Source organism: Meleagris gallopavo, chromosome 17, assembly GCF_905368555.1.
Source record: "Meleagris gallopavo chromosome 17, MGAL_WU_HG_1.1, whole genome shotgun sequence".
Lineage (NCBI taxonomy): Eukaryota > Metazoa > Chordata > Aves > Galliformes > Phasianidae > Meleagris > Meleagris gallopavo.
Window position 1 is genome coordinate 8,653,063 of NC_139420.1, and position 20,288 is coordinate 8,673,350.

Here is a 20,288-nt window from a genome sequence, read left to right on the forward strand (position 1 = left end):
TGCAGTTGTTTCCTCTGCCTGAAACTACACATCTCTACCTGTAGGGTAAACGAGAGAAACTCCTCCCACACATTCCCTGCATGGTATGGGAAGCAAAATTCCCACAGACAGGCTCAGATGTGCAGAGACAGAAGACTTTCAAATTCCACTCTGAACGCCCCACACCGTATCCTCTGGATTCAATTTCACACCATTTGAACCAATAGCCAGCTGAGGGTCACTCACATTTCTTCTGCTGCTCCCGGATGTTCTCCCTCCACTCTGCCCTTTCGTAGTCCGATGAAATGAGGAACGTGTAACTCTATCCAAAAAACCAGAAGAACATGGGGTATGCATTAGTCTGACTCACCACAGAGAGCTGGTCTGCCTCCAATATTTTCTCCAGCAGAAATTCTTGGATATACTGCTCTTCTGGTACTTTTTCCATTGCCCTACATCACAGCTTTGTCACTGACAGGCAGGACTCTGGCACTGTGCCATGTCAGCAATGTGTCAGCAGCACCAACAAACAGACTCCTGCAGTCAGAGCCTTCACAGGGCTCTGCCCTGCAAACAGCAGCTGTGGCCCTGGCAGCATGATGTCCCACGATAGCTCTGCACAGTTCCGTACAGCAGCTGCACCATGAAACCTAAAAGCTTCCATGACAGGCCAAGACACTGATGCAAGCTGAAGAAGCAGTGACCAGCTTCTGAATTTTGACTGGTTTGTAACAGGATCTTGTGACAGTGCCTTGTGTGTGCTAAGGCCACAGAAACAGGTTCCAGCACTGTCAGAGCAGGTGATACCTCTGGCACACTGAGAGTCCTGCAAAGCTAAACGGAGATCGTTCTCAGCATCCCTGGTGCCAAGTGATTGTGTGAAGTGCAGCACACAGCTCTGAGGAGGCAGCCTTGAATGCACTAAGCCTTGAACTGAAGGGGAGGCCAAAAGGGAGTAGCTGCAGAGCTTTTTCCTAGGTGAAGAGGGCAGTTCCTATTGTTCTGACAGGACTTGTCCAGTCACAGACAAGTATTCAGCTAATAGATTCATTTATATATATTTTTTTTTTATGACAATGTCACATTCAAATTAGTCACGGCCTTCCAAGACATTATCATAACCTTCAGTGTATAAAGAGTTCAGAGTCTGCTCCTTGGAAAGGGCTTTCAGACCAGACAGAAGAAAATAGGATCTCCTTATACAATGCACATGCAAGCACACAGAGCCCTTTAGAATCTTTCTAGTACACAAAGCCTGAGACAGCCCAAAACAGCCACTCACCTTGCCATTGCGATTGTGCACCCGGAAAGCCATGTTGGGAGACATCAGCAGCAGGAGTGATTCCTGTTCTGAGAGCTTCTTTTTCAACCTCTCAATGACCTTGCTGCCCTTATTGGCCCTCTGAATGGTGGGAGGAGAGAAGGAGACAAAAGGACATGCACATCATTCTCCTACACTTGCTCTCATTTACACCAACACACATTTTCAGACCCTTTTCTCTAAAGGAAATGAGGATATACTCTGACAGTTAGATGCCAGACTTTCCACATATTGGTATGCTACACTCCCAGCTTTTCTCATTTCTATAGCATGAGAGTTTCATTTTCAACATAAATGCCTGGAAATAATCACAGGCAGATCCATATAAGCAGAGGAGCAATACAACATCTTTTGTTGTTTCTGCCTCCCTCAGAGGAGGCCATCATACAAGCAGTGCACCAGAATGAGCAACAATGGACTGTGCAGCAGTCTAGATATCACTGATAACTGAGCTGTACCACAAATCTCTGCTGAACAGCCTGTTTTAGCAGGATTCTCCATGCTTCTATCAGCATCTCATCTCAGCAGAGATACTGAGTCTGTTGTGTATGTGGGATGGAATGCTCAACCTTTTTTTTTTTTATTATTTTATTTTTATTTTTATTTTTTTTACCTTTTCACGCTGGATATCATTCTTGATCTGGGATATCTTGATTTTCATGGCATCCAGTTCCTCATCAGGTACCAGTGGGATGTTGGGCACTGCCTCGGACTCATCCACCATTTGGAAACTAAGGTCAGTGAGTGGGATGTACCATTTGCAGTCATACTGCTGGCTTTTTCTGAAAGACAGAAGGTCCAAACCTTTGCTGCTTACTGGTGCTTGGCAAACACTCACTTCCTCTTCCTACAAGTCATTCCTCATTATATCTCATAAGATACAGAAGTAGGGACCAGCTTCTTTATGACTTCCACATCAGAAAAAAATCTGGTAAAATGCTGCTTTCCAGTAAGAAAGCCAAGAAGGGCCGCTTGCCAGTACAGTGCACAAGAAAGCAAATTGTTTTGTTACCTAGTTCCTTCCGTCCTAAAAAAACCCACAAAAATCTTGTGCACACGCTTTTAATCCTCTGCTCTGCCTCTTCAAAGCCTCTGTAGAGGCAGAGTTTGAAAGCAAGGCCACATGTGTGAATGGATGGCTGCCTGTGGTCTAAGCTCAGGTCTCTCCTGCCTGAGCTGGGATGGTTGAGTGGAGGTAGAAGTGTCAGTATACAAACTTCCATGTAACCCAACCAGAAGAAACTACACCTTGTGACTGCCATTCCACAGTGCTCTCACCAGAATAGCCTGTCCACGTTTTTTTAATGTTTCATGCTATTTACTCCCTTCTTCACCCCTCCTGCCAGAACAGATGTTCTTGGGAAAGTCCCACTCTCTTCAAAATGACTTCCCTGGAAGTATGTGCTTCAAAAAGGGCACAACTTGTTGCTTGAGGTGAACAAGGAGAGGAGTTTCTCAGAGCCAAGGTCTCCTGTGATGGACAGCACTTCCTTGCTAATCACACTCTTTCCAACTACATTTTATAGATTCTGGTTATCCAGGACCGGAGTACTCATATTCAGCTGCTGTTGCTGGCTGAACCCAGGACTCTGCTGAGGCTGAGATGCAAAACACATAGACCAGAAGGGAAACCTCACCCTCCAATCTGCTTCTTGAGCTTGGCACACAGGAACAGATCAGTAAAAAGAAAGACGTGACGCAGTTTGCGAGCCCCCTCAACAAGCTCCACCATGAAACTGTCCTTCAGCAGCTGCCGGTGCTGGTGAAAAACAGAAAATGTTTCAGTTAGTGAAGAAAGGGCCCCAGATAAAGCACTGAGCCTCCCTCAGCGACGCACTCCTTATGCCTGACTCCTACCGGAGCCAATTTAATAAACTGTTCCAATTCAGGAAAAAAACAGGCTGTTATGTGCTCCTTGCTGTGAGCTCTGCTCCCTGCTGCTGCCTTCTCTCTCAAGGGCAAAAATGGCTTTATTCATCAGGTGCCAGGTCAGAGCTGAGGTTTATTTCCATCACCTGTCTCTGAGACCAAGTGTTACTTATGGTGAGTCATCGCCTGCCTTTAAGTGCCCGAGGGCCACCATCACAGCATCCCTTTTACAAACCAGCAGAGAGCAGCAAACACCACTTTTCTGTCCAGACTTCCCCTATCATTCAGCAACTGAATTCAGCTCAAGCTATCCTCTCTCTGCATTTGCTAGATACAAAATGTGTACCTAGCAAACTTCTCTGTAGTCCCCTACCTGCTTGTGTTTAAACGGGATCATCTGGATATGCCCCCACCCCACACCTATTAAAAGCTTTCATTTTTCCCTAAATAATTAATAAAATAAATCAAATATTCCCCAAACCTAGATGATACAGATAATTTGCACAACCTCGATACCTTTATTCCTATTTCTAGTTCCCAGGAGACTTAAAACCTCCTAAATAACAGGCATACATTGGAGAGCAAAAGCATCTTTTCCCTTCTTCCCCTACAGGGACTCCATAGCTGACAGACAAAAAGGCCGAGCACTGGCACTGAGACAGATGGGTCTGTGCTGTCACCAGTGACCAACACAGGAGTTTCAAGCCTTGCATTATGCCCAGGCCTTCTGTTCTGATGTCAGGATCAATATGAGTCCGATTGCACATCATGCAGAATAGAAATTTCCCCTGATTTTCAAAAGCAAGCCAAGGGTATGTCACTTTGGCAAATTTTATTCCCACAAAAATGTCTGTCAGTGTTAGTTTGCTTCACAGCCAGTACAAGCAGCCACCATCAGCTTCTGCACACAGGTTTGCTAAGATGCTTTTTCCTCACCCACAGTACTTTTACTTGTTACTCCAGCTAGGAGGATGGCTGCTGACACCAATGAATGACATTACACACACTGTACATGCCAAGACAGCACCATGGTTGGAGATAGGAGAGATCAGCTCACATTGCTCAGTGCAAACCAACAACACCCCCTTCTGCTCTGTCACTGTCAGCCTTCTCCAGGCCCACGCACGACTTGTCAGTAGGACAAGCATCTCTGCAGGAAACTCAAATGCAAAATCTATCCTTTGCCAAGAGGCAGCCCTGCTCAGCTGCTCAGCAGTGTGCAATAGGAAAGCAGTTAACCTCAGCAAGGTCAAGACATCCAAACCAGAATTCATGCCTCAGTTTCTCAGCGTTATGCCTCACGGGTTTTACTTGCTGCATGACTTAACAAGCCTTAAGCACGTTTACTGCAGAGGGTGTGGGAGTGCAAACCCCCACACTCCTCCTCCTTCCTCCTACCATCCGTCCCACCCTGGTTCTCCAAAATGAAAATAAACCACATCAGCCCCAGCAGGCAGCATGGCAAGAAACACAGGCGATAAATGTCCTTGCAGTCACAGTTCTTGTTTCTAGTCTGTTCTAGAATGCCCTAAACTTCCTGACACAGACTAAGGGTCTGCATTTTCCTGTCTGCAGCTTGCAGCCACAAGCTGCTGAAGTACAGATAGCACGTCAGCATCTCACCTTGGGTCTGCCTGCCACCACACAAAGGCCCCAGGATTCAGTGAGCAAAAGCTGCACCTTTTCCGTAGTACCATCAGTACTGCTCCCTAGCAGACTGTTGCACCATCTCTGGGCACAGGTCTGTGAAGATGCAGCATCCAGCAGTGATTCAGGCTCTGGAAGGCCCATACATACATTAATATTTAATTTGTAGGCATGATCCTCCTGGTTTCTCCTCAGTGGTTTTGGAGGGAAGGCCTGCTTGCATTGATGTGCACTTGCACACAGCTCCCCACTCCTGCCCGATGAACAAATCCTAGGTAGGCAGGAAACTAAAAACATCCAGCTTTGAAAACAAATAAATAAGAAGGAGGAGGCATGTTGGCAGTAGCAAAAACACTCTCCACAGCTGCAAAGAATTTCTTTTGGGAGCAATAATAAAGCAGGGAAAGAGATTTTGTGAATAAGCCCAAAACCTGATTTCGGGCTGCTAAATCTGATGCATATTAATTATGCTGCAACTCAGCTCAGCTCCTTTGGGGCAATGAGAATAGCTTCTTGTTGCCTGCCCAACCTCTGCTTATTGTTCACCTAAACCACAGTAATTTGAAGGTAAGCATTTCCTCCAGTGAAGGGAAGCCTATGCAGAGGGAACAGTAACTGCAGGCCTTAGTGTCAAGCCTCCACAAAGTAAGAAGAGTCCATCAGCAAACCCTGCAGCAAGCCTCCACCCGGCCTTCCTGGTTCCACATAGGTGACCCCTCTTTCTGCCTTCTAAATTCGCAGTCTTTGGCTGCCATCATCCAGGCAGACTTTCTCCAAGCAGTCATGCTATCTGTCCCACATCTCACTAAAATCCAAGCAGAAAACTCAGCTACACAATGCCAAATCAGGGGTGTGATTTAAAAGCCTTTGTACTTCCCATCTGGGACTAAGGTACCACTTGTTGGAATGAGTTTCTTTTGGCTGGCACTCTGGGGTATGAATGTCCAGATTGACAAGACACAGTGCATCCATGAGGCAGCAAAAGTCTTTGGCAGCAGGTTCTCTCAGAAACAGAGCTGGGTGGAAAGAAGACAAGATATACTTCCTAAGCTTGCCTGGAACAGAAGTAAAGAGGTGAAAGGGATGTATATTAGTCAGCCACTCAGGAAAATACTAAGCTTCCCAGAGCTGTCATTCATTTCTTCTCACTGAGGAGCTAGTTTAGAAAGCTTCCCCTTTGGAGCAAAGGTATACTACCACAATGAGCAACCAAGGATTTAGGGAGGAGAGGAGAGGAAAAAGAGTTTGGGGGTCAAGTCAGGAAATGCATCCTCACAAGGGTGTGGAGCTTGATATTAGGTCTAACTACCAGCTTCTCTGGGAAAACAGGACTTTCATTAGGGCTGGCCACAACAAGCGTGCACCAAGCTGCTCAGCATCAGTGGAGCTGAGGAGGAGCACTTCCAGCAACGGGTCACATCCTTTGTTGCAAATGAGTCAACTTGCCAGGAGGGTTCAGCAGGTCAGAGGGAAACAATAAAAGGATTTCCCAACTGGCTTACCAGATCCCTGCCAAGCCCCACTGCCAGGGAGCACAAGGCACCTTTCTGACCTCCTGCATGAGTCAGCCCATCCTACCCCACACCCTGGGGAAGCCAGAGGTCCCCATAGGCAGCACTTGTGCCTGTCAGGTACACATACCACCTCAGTTCCATAGGTCATACCTAGCATTTTGGGAACCAAAGTCTATATTGGTTAACTCTCTCCCGAGGGCACCAAGAGCTGTTCCTTTGCTAGCCTTTGGTTAAATAGTCTCCCAAAACATGAGGTCTTTTATCTGAATGAACGGTCCTATGGAATTGTATGTCACATACAACATGTGTTGGGAGACCATCTCTCTCAATTTGTTTCTGAAGTTACACTATTTGCTAAGGTTATAGAAGGTGTTAAAGGTTCCTAAAATATCCCGAAATCACTATAGATTACAGAAGCACCAAGGAAACATCCAACAAAGCATGGGCTTAGTATCAGAGTGGCAGTGCGGTGGCGAAGGGACTCCATGTGTCCTACAAACAGCCCCAAGACTAGCAGGTGTTCAGTTCAGATGCTGAAAGACTTTCCAGGACATCTAGAGAAAAACTTCTTACTTCATATCATTATAGAGTGAATTAGTACAGTCTTTACCTCTCAAACAGGGCCTGGGCAAACTGTCGCCTTCCAGAGGCTTTTGCTATGCTCCTATATTGGTTCAGTACAAGATCCAAGTCTCCTATCTAGTCCTTGCTTTCTTTTTCATGTTTTTAGCTGCTTTTTTTCTCACCCCTATCTCTGTGTTCCAAACAGAAGAGCTCTCCCTTTATGTCCTTCAGTGCTTTGATATCCTCTTTGGACTGCCTATTGCTGTCCTCTTACCTGTGCCACTGAGCACCTCCTCTGCTACCAACGTGCTCATCTATTCATTCTACAGTGTTTTTGTGCTATTTGTAAAGGACAAATCCTTCTGCTGTCGTGCACTGTTTAACTCCAAGAAGCGTGGCAGAAGATCAGCCTGAGACACATTACAAGAAGTGGAATTTCAAAATATATTCATCCAAAACCACAGCTGTACAAAGGGCCATCTCCTCACGTGACAGCCAAGCAAAGAGCTCATCCGACGTGGTGACAGCAGCAGCGTGCGTGGGTGAGAGCTCCCGGAAGGACTGGAACATGTGTGATGCAGGAGGAGAAGGGTAAAAGCAGAAGATGGGTATTGGCATATGTCAGTGAGGAAGAGTGGTTTGGCTTTCTGCAGAGCGTAGGAAGAAAATGATTCCTTGTGTGTGTGCATGTTTCAAGACCAGCATTGTAGAATTAAGGGATTCTGTGCTTGGAGAGATAAATTGGCTGCTTTTTGCATATTTAGTAGCTTTTTTTTCTTTTTTTTTTCCTCCCAAGCTTCTGTCACCAGAAGCTCTCTGACTCCAGCTGTGAGGCAGAGTGTGAAGCATCCAAGAGTATTTTTTAAGTATTCTACTGTCAACACCTGTCCAAAGGCTCTGGAAGAAGTAGGCACCAGGCCTTGAGCTGTGCATGCCTGCCTGCATCTAGGCTTAGTCCTCAACTTTCCAAAGGCTTTACTTTGCACTTCTGCTCCCTTGCCAACCTCCTCTCCTACTCTAAGTCAAACTGAAGCCTAAAGGAATGATATCCAGTTTCTTGCCTGCAGTTACAAGCTTTGTTTAGGCACGTGTTACAGCAGTCTGCCAACAATCTCTCCAGGCAGGAGGGGAAGGTCCACAGCAGCATAAGCTGATACAAAATGTGATTTGGGGGTCTTATTTCCAGAAGGAACAGCCTGTCTGCGCTCTTTGCATAAAGACTGGTGCTGAGGATAACAGACACTAAGCTACTCAGCCAGCAGAGTGACCCAAAACTAAAAAAATGGCTTAGTTTTCAGGTAGCTCCATCCCTCCATACCACTGTGTGATCACACAAATCCCAGTGCTAACACTTCAAAGAAAGTAGGAGTGTTCAGCCATGGGTGAGACAGAATGGCAGCCACCACCACTCTGATTAGTTTGAACTATTCTGAAACAACACCCTGCGAAGAGCACGAGATGAGCTGAAGCCAAGGAAGGGACACACATCTACCAAATGAATTCTGCAGCTTTGTTAACCTCTGCTTTACAAGAATGGACCGAATTGGCTGGAAGCACAAATCTTGGCAGGGAAAGATGACACACGCTCCAACAGTCATTTGCATCTAGGTTCAGCTGAGAAGAAAGATGCAATCTGCAGAGCTCGTTTGTTAATAAGTCTGGAAGGGCTATAACTCCCTCCCTTCTGGCATATAATATTTGTACATACTTCATCTCAAAGCACTTATTTTCCTGCTTGTCTAAGGAACCAACCCCTATAAAACGTTAAATAGGTTTCCTATTAAAGATGAAAGAACAGAGGAGAAGGGTCAGCAGTGAGCAAATAAAAGGACTGCTCCATGGTCTTATGGGGTGCAAGATTCTCATATTCCCTTTCTGAGTCAAAGGGTACCGTGCTATGCAGACCCCTCTTCCCTCCTTTTGTGAAACTGATTTTTTGAGTTGGTAAAGTGGATATCTGCAGATAAAATATCAAAAAAGCGAAGAAGTAAAATTATAGAAGTATAAGCTGGGAAGAAAAGGAGCAGCGAGAGAATGGCACAGATCAGGTTGAAGGGAGACAGATTCAAAAGTCTGGAAAAAGCCTTCAGTGAATTCCTCCTGGCTCCCTTGTGCTGCCAGCTACAAAAGGCTCAAACCATTCCTGAGAGAGCTGGACCTGAAATTCTCCAGGCAAGACCAGAGGAGCCATCAAAAATTGCAAAGTCTTTACTCCTCCCCACACTTCTGCCTTTCCTTTGGAGTCTTGTTATGAGGACATATTCAAACCCTTCTGCAGATCATGGAGGGACACGATGCATCCTTCTCCTCAGCAAGGACTCCAATGCTCTGCTAGTTAAATTCAGCCTCAGGGCCACTGCTGCCTTCCCAAACACCAAACAACTGCATTGACTGAACCACTCACAAACCAAACAGGACAGGGCTGGTGCTATCCTGGATCCTCTGTACCAGCAGTCCCTAGCAAACCACAGAACAAAGAACTGCAGTTATTGTTAGCCTGACCAGCAGCATGGGCCAAACTATGTGCAGTATTCCCTCCATCCTGGCTTGTAGGCTTAGCCCAATCGATCCTCCCTTTCCTGTTACAGCCCCTTCTGTCTCTGCAGTGAATGATTTTACTCCCTTTGCATTCATCTCCTCGCACTAACTGAAATACTCATTCAGCTCCAGCAGATTAAATGATGTTCGTGCATCACAGAAAACTTTCAGTTCACATAAACCCAGAATTAGAAAAAAAACCTGCCCTGAAAAACAGGACTTGGATGCTATGTGCAGGAACAATATCTGATGTCATTCAGGAAGGCAGCAGGCAGATCAGTGTGAGCCAACGCTCACAGAGCAGGAACCACCTTTTGTAAAAGAGATCAAGACTGTTCATGAGCTTGTTCTATGTTTGACCTGCACTCTTCTTAGCAGCCTGTCACTAGGGAGATTAGCCACTCGCTGCTTTCCTCAGTTCAAAGAGATTCTGAAAAAAAGAGCTGGAGAAAAGGAGATTTGACTCCTCCCCATGATGCACCCCAAGGAGGAAACATACTCTGCATAAAAGGCAAGGACTGGGGAAAAAAGATAACTGAGATCAGCACCTAAGCAATACATGAGGGGAAAATGCTGTTTTCCCTCCTTCCTTTTCACCAAGGAAATTTCAAAGGGGAGTAAGACAAATAATAATACAAAAAAATTATCAAAGCAAGCTGGTGATTCATTAAAATAAAAAAATGCATTATGTATTGAGGGTAGTCAATTAGGAAATGCAAACTGCACACTGTCCTGTCACCCCAGGGGAAGCATAAGCAAGGGGAGTGGGAGGAGAAAAGGAAAAATGTACAGGCATAAACAAAACCCAGCTATGACCCCAAGGTGAGTAGCCTGTAGGAAGCAACACCTATCACTAACCCACACAAAGCAGTTGGAAGCCTGCTTCTGCCTCTGGATTATTGTGCAAAGAACGAACATAGCTACATCCCAGACAGATAGTGATTTGAAAGAACGTGGAATAGTCTTAACAACTGGAGAAAGTATCCACATTCAGCCTCTCAAAGTGGAAGACAAACAGGGAAGCATCAGAAGCAAGTTCTTTTCTTCCCTAGGCTCAGTACAAGCAGTGTGCAGTGAGGCAGAGCACAAAGGGTTCCAGTTTCCTCCAGCACACCTACAGCCCTATCCCTCAATATGCACTCTCCCTCCATCACACACAAAAGCACTAGAGGACCACTGAGCTTGTGAACAGGCCTGCTGTGCACAATTCCAGCAGGCCTCCTCCTTCCTGCTTTGTAAGATCTGACAAACATATTGCTCCGAAAAGAGATCATCAGGATAATCCTCCCAAGCCAGCCCCGCTGCCTGCGCACTGGCACTTCATTAGGATTCTGCATGACACTTTCCAAAGCCTGCATCCCTCATTGAGATGCTGACAGACAACCGGAGAACACAAAGTGCTCCCTCCCCTGCACGGGGACATTCCAGCCTGCAATTTCTGCTGTGACTCAATCAGCATCCACTTTAATGAGGCTGTCTACTATCTCCAGGCCCTGGTGACTGACGTTTGAGCTTCCATCTCAGCTTTCAATTGCTCAGTCTCCCCTCTGCTCAGCTGCAGCCTTCCTCAGTTAACAAAATGAGAATAGGAGCAAGAGTTGCAGATGAACAGTTCACCTAATTTCCAGTACTGTAGCTTCTAGTGATCTTCATCAGCTGATATCAGTTTAACAGCTAAAAGCAAGCATGTTTAGCTGACAGGATTTGGGAATACATCTTGAAGGTTTGTGGTACGTTAACAATCTTCTGGGATTTGTAAGAGATGTTTTTGTACAGGGTAATTTGGGTCACTTTTGATCAGCCAGTGTCTTCAGCATGCTGCCACAATTCCTCTTACAAATTTATTATTTGAGCTGCACCTCCCTTTTGTCCAGTATCCTACATCCTCCTGTCTCTTAGTACTTCTGTCAGTACCGGTGTGCCCTCATCAGGAAGGACTGAACTGTCGTCTAATGAAATTACAAGGCATATGAATTGAGCCCATTGAGGAACACAGAAGTTTACTGCTGTGTAGGTTTATGCCTTCCTTGCACAGCATGACATGCAGGTAAGGGAACCCCACATCTTAGAGCTTCTTGGGCATATTCAAACTCATAACAGAGCTGAGAAGAATTGTACCACACCTACAGGATTTTAACATCTCCCTTAGCTTTCCCAGCCCATTTCATTTGTTTTGCTTCCTTGTCCCATTCACAATATTGTTCTTTAGAAATGAGGATGCAAAAAAATAAGTTTTATGGCATGAATTAATATTTAGAACATAGCATTTCCTAACCTGTTATGATTTCTGATAATTCCTCATCTTTTTCTCTTTCTAGGCTTCCTGTTCGGTTTGTGTTTACAGGTAAAATACATTTACTGCATAACTATGCATCATAGAAATGATGTATGACAAATCATTAAAAAAGTGCTAAGGACGAAACTCTAATCATTCTTTTCCTCTTGGTTTCCAAACTGTTTTCCTAGCAGAAAACAGAGAGGAGCTGTACAATATCCTTTAGAAAACAAGGACACTGCATAAACTGTTTCTTAGCAACAAACAAATGAGTAGCTCAGGTTCCCAGTCTGCTCCACAAAGGTACAACCAGTATTTAGGAACTGAGAAAATAATGGAAGCAGGAAGACTCACCTCCCCCTTCTTTACAGTCATGGACTGCCGACGAGGAGTGATCTCCTCATTGATGCTGGAAAGGAAGTTCTGCGAGATCCGCAGGGCATCCTGCAGGAGTGGATGATCCGGGTGGCTCACTGGAGTGTGCTTGAGCAAATCCTGCCACCAAGAACACAAGCGAAGAACAGAATCACGAGCAGCACTGGAAAGTAGTGCCCCAGACCTAAGCTCCCAACTGAAGCCATCGGAGAAGATACTCCACGGCTTCTTACAGGCTAGAGTAAGGCGGTAACTACAAGGAAGAGAAATGACAACTTTGCACTTTGTAACACCACTGAGAGCTTCCAGGGTACCATGGGCTCCCTCTCCTCAGTGTAAACAGAAGAGGCTCCTATGCAGCATAGCAGCTTAGTTTTTGCAGTCCTGCAGCTCAGTGGGAAACACGACAGGAAAAGAAAATAGGAAATGGGAGAAAAGTTGGAAAGCTGCCCTTCAGATACTTACATGCAGTACAAGCGTGCTGCGAGTCACTCGATCCACTGGCTTGTATAGCAGAGCTGTGAAAAAAACGCAGCAAGAACATAAAAAAGAGGTACCTAAATGCAGCCCTCACAGAACAACTTGTCCAATGCCACTGAGCATACAGGCACAGTTTATTAACTGATGAGGTACTAGAAACTCTTCTCCAAGGTTAATGTGCTACACAGCCAGTAAAATACACATGAACACACAGAGGAAATAAACATGCTCTACAGCAAACAAATACCCACTTGTGAGCATACTCTGTCACACAGTGGATGAGGAGCACACAAGGTGGTACAAAACAACTGCAAACAGCATGGCAAACTTGCAACAATTTCCTGGCAACCTGCCTCGTCCCACAGGTCAGAATCGGGCCTTGCACTCTTAAAGTTGCCAAGGAGGTCCCTGAAAGGTTGGCAGTGCATCCCTCCTTCTGGAGTTCAGCATGACACTGTTGAGTGCTTCCAAACCCTGATAATAGGCCAAAAAAGGAAGGGGATTGGCTTTTACATTAATCATTATGGAAGCTTCATATAACAGCTTATCTTTACTATGTATACATGTAAAGGCAAGCAGAATGAGAACTGAGCTTGACCAAGCTCTCTAGAGAAGGCAAAAAAATAGAGCAATTACTTCTAAGCTGATTGTGCTAACATTGGGTAGTAGATGTTTTCTTAAGAACACAGCAGTCCTTTGGTTAGCCTGGTTATGCCCAAAGGGACTCATCAGGTTTAAGCTGGGCAGGAGCTCACCCATGCATGCATGCAATTTACTATGCAGAAGCTCTACTACTTAGCAAAAGGGAACTGATTTCCCATGTAAAGCCAACAGAGACTCCACAACCTTCCAACATTTAAAAAGAAGAAGTGAGTGGAGGCTTGGCAACAGCCCCCACGCAGTCCTGACAAACCAGTATCCTCTGCATGGATCACTCACTTTCCAAGGAATTTTTCGTCGTCTGATCTTTAGATTCCTTTGTGCTTCTAGCCTTTAGATTCTAAAAGAAAAAGAAAACCCACGTAGCAGATGGTCAATCACCTTGAAATATCACATGGGAATGTAAGAGACTATCTGTTCTTCCAAAGAAGGGCCAAAGAATGACTGGAGGACAGCCCTGTCACAGTTCAAATCAAGGAAAAAATATGCCTGTTTTCTTGATAATTTCACCATTGCTGTGACAAAGGCACCTACACATCTCAAATAATAATCAGATTTCTTAGGAGTTCACATCAATAGAGAAGCAACAAAAGAGGGAACTACCTACAGCAACATAGGGATGGTAGAATTTTTAATCACCTGCAAGAGAAAGGCATGTCCATAACAATGCAGTCATTGTCACAGCATGTACACACCACCAATAAATAAAGTACAGGATTGGGATTTAGCACCCCCTGATTATACTTATCTATGCCCAGAGCTAGGTGATCTTGGAGAAGTCAGCTGTCTTTCACAACAGAAAAGGAACAATGCCTGTGACTTTTCTTTTTTGCTACTGTTAATAAATGGGAAACTCTGCGGAATACATTTCAGTACCGAGAGAAAAGGAAGCGCAGAGGAAGCTACTCTGCTAATAAGCTGACACCACAGGAGCAAAGAAGTGGTCAGACAAAGGATCAGAACCCAATGGAAACCCTCAGTAAAGGAGAAAATAAAAGAACTTGCACTCTGTTGAGCAGTACATCAGACCCAACAGGCAAGACTTGCTTCCCTTGTTTCACAGAAGGAATGTTCCATTTTACCTCTTTATCATAAAAATCTAAAAGGGGTGTGCAATATTGAATGTACTCAATAGCTTTTTCAGAGCAATAAACACCATCAGTGTTATTCAGCTCTGATTATTTATTTGCTTGTTTTTAAGGATATGGATATGAAGTACACGTTTTCTTGGCAACTGAGTTCTTCAAGATATGATCAGTGCAATGCAAACAGTTAAGGAGACCATGCACTGCAGGCAAAGCTGGTGGCCTGGGAAGCCTGCAAAAAGTCTTCAAAATATTTTGACACAAAGTACTCCTCTTAGAGGAAATCAGAGCAGCTGGTAAATAATCTAGATTACACTTAATGCACTTGCCATTTTAAACAGAATTTTCTCTCCTCTTCTCCAAACCAGTGAAGCCTGCAATTCCACTGATAGACATAATGCAAGCCATTAAAGATGGCTTTTTTACATGCAGTCAGCATAATCATTAGGAAGAGCAATATTTGAGAAGCTCAAAAAACAACTTTCCCTCTAGAAATGCATGCAGGTGGCACAGCACTGAAAAGCTCACAGGAATGTCAGTTGTTACAACAAGACTTCCTGGGTAGGGACAGCACGTAAAGGCAGTCTGTAGGATAACCTCTATTAGCCCAAAATATAAATCACTGTAAGAATGCAAGCTGAAGCGGTGAGTCTAAGGGAGCTCATAACTGCTCCAGAAGTCAGGGCTGCAAAGATTGTTGGAGAATAGATAAGTGACACTGCAGGGTATTAGTCAGATTCAGATGGCTCATGTGTCTGAATACCGTGACATTACCTCAGAGATTTCAGCAAACTGAGCATTGGCTTGGCAGCATTTCTCTGCTGTCTCCATGGCAACTTCATAGTTATCCACAAAGGCCCGGTACACTCCCAGCTGGCTGGCCTGCAGGAAGCAAAACAAAATCAAATAAATGCTGAGGAAGACGAGTTTGGGATGGCCAGATTGAGTATCTAATGATCAGGTCATGTTCCTTCACAACAAAGAATCACAGGGAATACTGAGCAGGCGTCTCTAACTTTTTAACAGAGCAGGTCTTCCATACAGCCAACTCCAGATATCCTGAACAGATTCACTTACTGGCCTGTGAGGATGACACATCTTTATTACTGCCATCTATTTTTCCCTTCTGAACTGCCAGATTAGTATCTATTAATATTTTAGCTCATTGATGTAACTGGAACTGCTGGATGTTTGCCACAAAATATGAATCAGACAGGAATGATGCAGCCAAACAGCACAAGTGTGACCCCAGTAAGCTACTAGCTGGAGCTTTTGCACACATGCTGGTCACACTAAAACAAGACCAGATATTAAACTATACACGCATCAGCAAACACTGTAATAAGGACAGAAGATGCTGAAAATGTAGAAGAAATGCAGCACAATCTGTTTGTGAAGGCAGTGACTGCAGCACTTAGGTCCAGGTAAAGACAGAACAGAGTCCAGTAATGAGTCACTATCATCACTGAGCCCTAGCACTGATCCCATTTTCTGACTTATTAACTGCAGCCATATTTGTGCCAGAGAACAAAAGATCCAGCTCAGGAAATCCCTGGGCAGCTTCCAAGCTTGTCTGGATCGCAGAGCAGTCTTTATGTTGCGGAGCAGCACAGGCTGTGCTGTAAACACCTCAACAGCTTGAATGTGCTCTCAAATGCGTGGTCAGTAGTGAGCCAATAGGTGGGGTGCTGTAAAAGACTCCATTTAAAAGCAGCCTGTTAGCAGAAAAGCTTGCATTTACCCTATCACTTCTACAGCTCCCCTTTGCCCAAGAGGTACAACAGGCAGAGCAGGGAACTTTCTCACAGACAGTGCTCTTTTCCTCTGTGGCTCTCCCATAACCAGTGTTCTCCATTCTCTCTGGAGCTTTATGCAAGAGATGATGGATGAGAAAAAGGCACTGTCTGGAGAGCGTTTGCTGTACCAAATGTTAGCTTTAGCTAGCAGAGACTATTCTCTATGGCAGATTTTACTGAAAGACTAGGTGCTGGTCTAAACTCTCATACCATAAAACATGCTTATGACTGAAGCTGAAAGAGATTGTGCCCATTTTGCCAGTGGTGACCCAGCCCCAGCTGCCAGTGGGGCATAAATCCCTGAAGAAGTAGCTGTCAGAATTACTGCAGGGCTTATGACACTCAGGTTTGGATGATGCCAGATGACAAGGCAGAGCTTTAGAGTTTCTCCATTATTGTGTGGCTCTTTCATTTCCTGCTACTCCTGAACAGGCTCTATAGGCTTTGTTTTTCTTCCCTACAGATGCTGTCATTAAAACATCGTTTCCATTAAAAACTGATCTTCCAATAATGCTCCCCAAGTTTTCATGCTAGTTTGAGCTTTTCCTTTTTCAATTAAAAAGAGCATAATGAAAACTAAATAAACTTTGGTAAAACCAATTGTTTTTTGGTGAAAAGTTTTCCATTCTTGAAAACTATTAGAACATTTGCGAAATATTTATTTCTAAAAATTGTACAAAATATTCCACATGCACGAGAAGCCCATTTCACTCCCTCTGTATCCATTCTGTAATTCTGTGAAAAAGGTGAAATAACAGCCATTGGCACTGCAAATGGATGATTATTTGTGCCAGACCACATGAAATTCTGGAACTTGTGACATGCACTAACTTCAATCCACACTGCTTTATTTTATAAGATGTTCAAGAAAGTTTATATTCAAGGAGACCTCAGGATAATAGCAAGGATTCCAGCCTTTATCAACAAATTGCATAACACAACCACAACTAAACAATCTATTCCAAAAGATTTGATGTATATCCTGTAAAGATATCTTCTAATGCCTGATGATCTTGCTGTCTCTCCCATCTGCCAAAAATAATGAGCTTTACTTCATGCAGCAAAGAGTTCACAATTCCCACTGACTCTGTACCAAACCATCAGAATCCAAAACCACTAAGCTAGCTCAGTTGCCCGCACCAGGTCAATTTGTTTCTTTGCTTCCAATACTAATCCAAAAAAACCACCAATTCTGTTACAAATTCCCAAGAATCAAGGGAAGATAAAAATGAGAATGCCACAGAAGGGCCTGTAACCACCATCAGCAAGAAATGGTCTTAAACAAAGACCTAAATAGCTGCAGAGGTTGAACCTTTCCAACAATATTCTGTTACATCTTGTTGCTGTGCAACAGACGAGAGCAGAGGGGCATTCTGACAGAAAGGCATCTGACATGGGAGTGCATACGAAGCAGTAGCTTTCATGGAAATAAACAGGAGGCATTACTTTCAGAATAACCTATGTATATCTTTGCTTCAGCAACCAGAAGCAATTGGCTTTTTCTTCTTAAACCAGATGCTTAAATTGCATATGCAGAGCTACTGGCCAAGATATCAACTTGACCCCTTCTGGCTAAAACATGCTGGCAGCAAAAAGCAGATTCCCATATTTTCATCTTGAGCTGTCAGCATGCATGGAAAACATCCCCTTCCAGGCCCTTCTCCCCCTGCTCCACAGTGGTGCTGGTACTGGGCTACACAGCTGCTAACAATTGAGTGACCCTGGTAAAAAGCACTCTCCATCCAATAAACCCCTCACTGGAATGTCACTCCTACCCTGAGAATCAGAGGCACCTCAGGAATGCAGAGATTCTTTTCTTTTCTAAAAGGAAAAAACAGCCCTTTTAATCCCTTTGCTCTCTGCATGCACTAGGGGAGAGGCAAAAGAGGCCAAAGGAATCTCCTAGAATGCAAACAATTTTTCATCTGACTCAGAAACTCAGCAATTTTAAATCAACCTTAGAATACGCTTTACATGACTTCGGCCTGAGAATTTTGTTGAGGCTGCTTGGAGAAGTCTCAGAATCAGACTGACTGCATCATCTCAGCTGCAAGGGGAATATCAAAGTCACTATAGTGCTAGAAAAGCAAAGCTAAAGGCAATCACCATAAAAAAATGTAGATGCAAAGCACCATAGAGAAAAGGGAAATACATGTGAGGGAGCTCAGCAATGAGGAGAAATACTTATTTTTGGTGTTAAAAGACTGTAAAAAAAAAAAAAAAGAGAGAGAGAGAGAACAAACACTGTCATTCCTCAATCTTCCTGTAAAGTAAATGGTTTGATGATGCTGCAGACAGCCTGGAGATTCAACATTTCTGTAAAACTGTATTTATATTAATATCGTAACTTGTTGGAGTCTGTAATTAACAGCACTGAGAGCCATTCTTTCCACAGTAAGGCAACGCTAGAAACCTGTCATTCACTCCAGAGACAGGTTTCCATCCCTTCAGTCCATGCAAAGTCACCAGAAGAAGCTGTAGCAGCACATGTAAGATGAATGAGAGGTAAGAGAAGCTTTGGTGACTGTAGCCAACTCACCAGCTTTTGGAAGAGGTCTCCGACACGTTGCTGGTGACTCCACTGCTGCACTCGGGGAAAGAGTCCATCATAGAATTCTTTGTGGATCTCATAGAGCTCAGGCACTTTGAAGAATATTGTCTCAATCTGCTGACTAGTCAGCACAGGCTGAGAGGTGGTGGCAGCTGCTTTCAAAGGCTTCATAGGCTGAAATGAGAGATGAAGGAAACCATTACCATGCAAACCAAGTACATTCACCCTTGCCACATTACAAAACATACTTCCAAAGAGTTGTTTTACAGCCTATTAATAAGTGATATTTGCATTCACACAACTGCTGAAAGCTAGGCATTAGCAAATTCTCTCATGGATATCAGCCACCTCTGGTATGTGGATCTTCCCAGGATATTAATAGCGTGATTAAAATCACTTCACACTCAGTTTCCTCAATCTCTGTCCAACTGTAGAGAAGTGTGTCTAATACTTAGCACTGAATACTGACAGTGCTCCTGCACACTATCAGATTAATATCTCCTGGGTTGTGCCATATCCAGTCCTTTCTTTTGGCTTCTTTCTCTCAACTAGAGAAGTGGCTAACAGGTACCTTTTGCACTGAGCAACTGACAATCAAGGTACGTGAAGTTCTGGAAAATTTTGGATGGAAGTAGCAGCAAATAGGCAAGTATTGGTGCTGGAAATATAGCAGTGCTTACCAGCAGCAGAGCCTCCAAGTGGCTCAGATAGGTTTCCTCACTGGCCAGGATTCCTGACAGGACCCATTTTCTCATCTCCAGGCCTTTCTCCAGATCTGGCTCACTCTATAAAGAAGTTGTTAAGTGAGGAGAAGAAAAAAAAAAAAAGAAAATGAGAATGGAGAGGGTAAGGAGAAGGATTTTATTTATTTACAGGCTGATAAAAAACTTGTGTTTAGTGTCAAGATTCTAGAAGCAGACATAGAAACACCAAAGAAAAATTTTTATTCACCAGAAACTGATGGCACTTATTTATAGAAGTTATCTTTAGTCATCTATCTTTGGTGCTTGGGTTTCTTCGCATAAATCAAAACTTAAAACTTTAAAATTCAAAAATCTATTATTCTAAACAAATTGTAGGGACCTCTGGTTATGTGCAATTCACTCTCTCCTCCCATGAGAATTCTCTATGATTTTGTTCCAAAGCCATGTGTTTCTCTACACAGACAGGATCAGTTTCCCTGTTTCTACACAGATGCACATGAATATAGAGCAGAAACAGCCTGACATGGCTGTTAAGATGGCTGTTCTTTCTCCCACTCTTTACTATTCACCAAGTTATTTTCACTGCCAGCTTGCACAAGGTCTATTTTTAGTTAAAAGACTGAATAATCAGCACTGCTTGGATTGCACATGCTGGTTTTCTTATTGGAATTCCATAAAGCAGTTCTTAACCAAAACAACTGGGGAAAAAAAGAGAGAAGAATAAATACGTTCATGGGCAAACACCAATGTTAATCACCAAGTTTTAAGAGAAGTAATAATCTCTTTTCTAATTTCAATTATCACTGAAAAACGTTTAACCTGGTAAAATGGAGTATCCCCATAAATTCTGAAGGAAAAAAAAAGGAAAGCCAAACAGTGGAGATTATAAATAATGACGCGCCACTAGCATCACTTTTTACGGAATGTCAT

The 20,288-nt window shown here is 43.9% G+C and overlaps 1 protein-coding gene across 2 annotated transcripts in view; it reads right to left on the reverse strand.

Annotated features, from left to right (window-relative positions):
* The window catches only part of BCR (BCR activator of RhoGEF and GTPase), a 101,213-nt gene that overhangs the window by 23,456 nt on the left and 57,469 nt on the right, over positions 1 to 20,288 (reverse strand). For both annotated transcript variants that reach the window (XM_085238208.1, XM_085238207.1), the window contains 10 exons: positions 19,335 to 19,439; positions 18,643 to 18,828; positions 15,082 to 15,189; positions 13,502 to 13,562; positions 12,548 to 12,600; positions 12,062 to 12,202; positions 2,938 to 3,059; positions 1,914 to 2,082; positions 1,262 to 1,381; positions 226 to 301 (listed from right to left, as the gene is read on the reverse strand). In XM_085238208.1, coding sequence (XP_085094334.1) covers positions 226 to 301; positions 1,262 to 1,381; positions 1,914 to 2,082; positions 2,938 to 3,059; positions 12,062 to 12,202; positions 12,548 to 12,600; positions 13,502 to 13,562; positions 15,082 to 15,189; positions 18,643 to 18,828; positions 19,335 to 19,439 — 1,141 coding nt within the window. The remainder of the gene's footprint in view (positions 1 to 225; positions 302 to 1,261; positions 1,382 to 1,913; positions 2,083 to 2,937; positions 3,060 to 12,061; positions 12,203 to 12,547; positions 12,601 to 13,501; positions 13,563 to 15,081; positions 15,190 to 18,642; positions 18,829 to 19,334; positions 19,440 to 20,288) is intronic.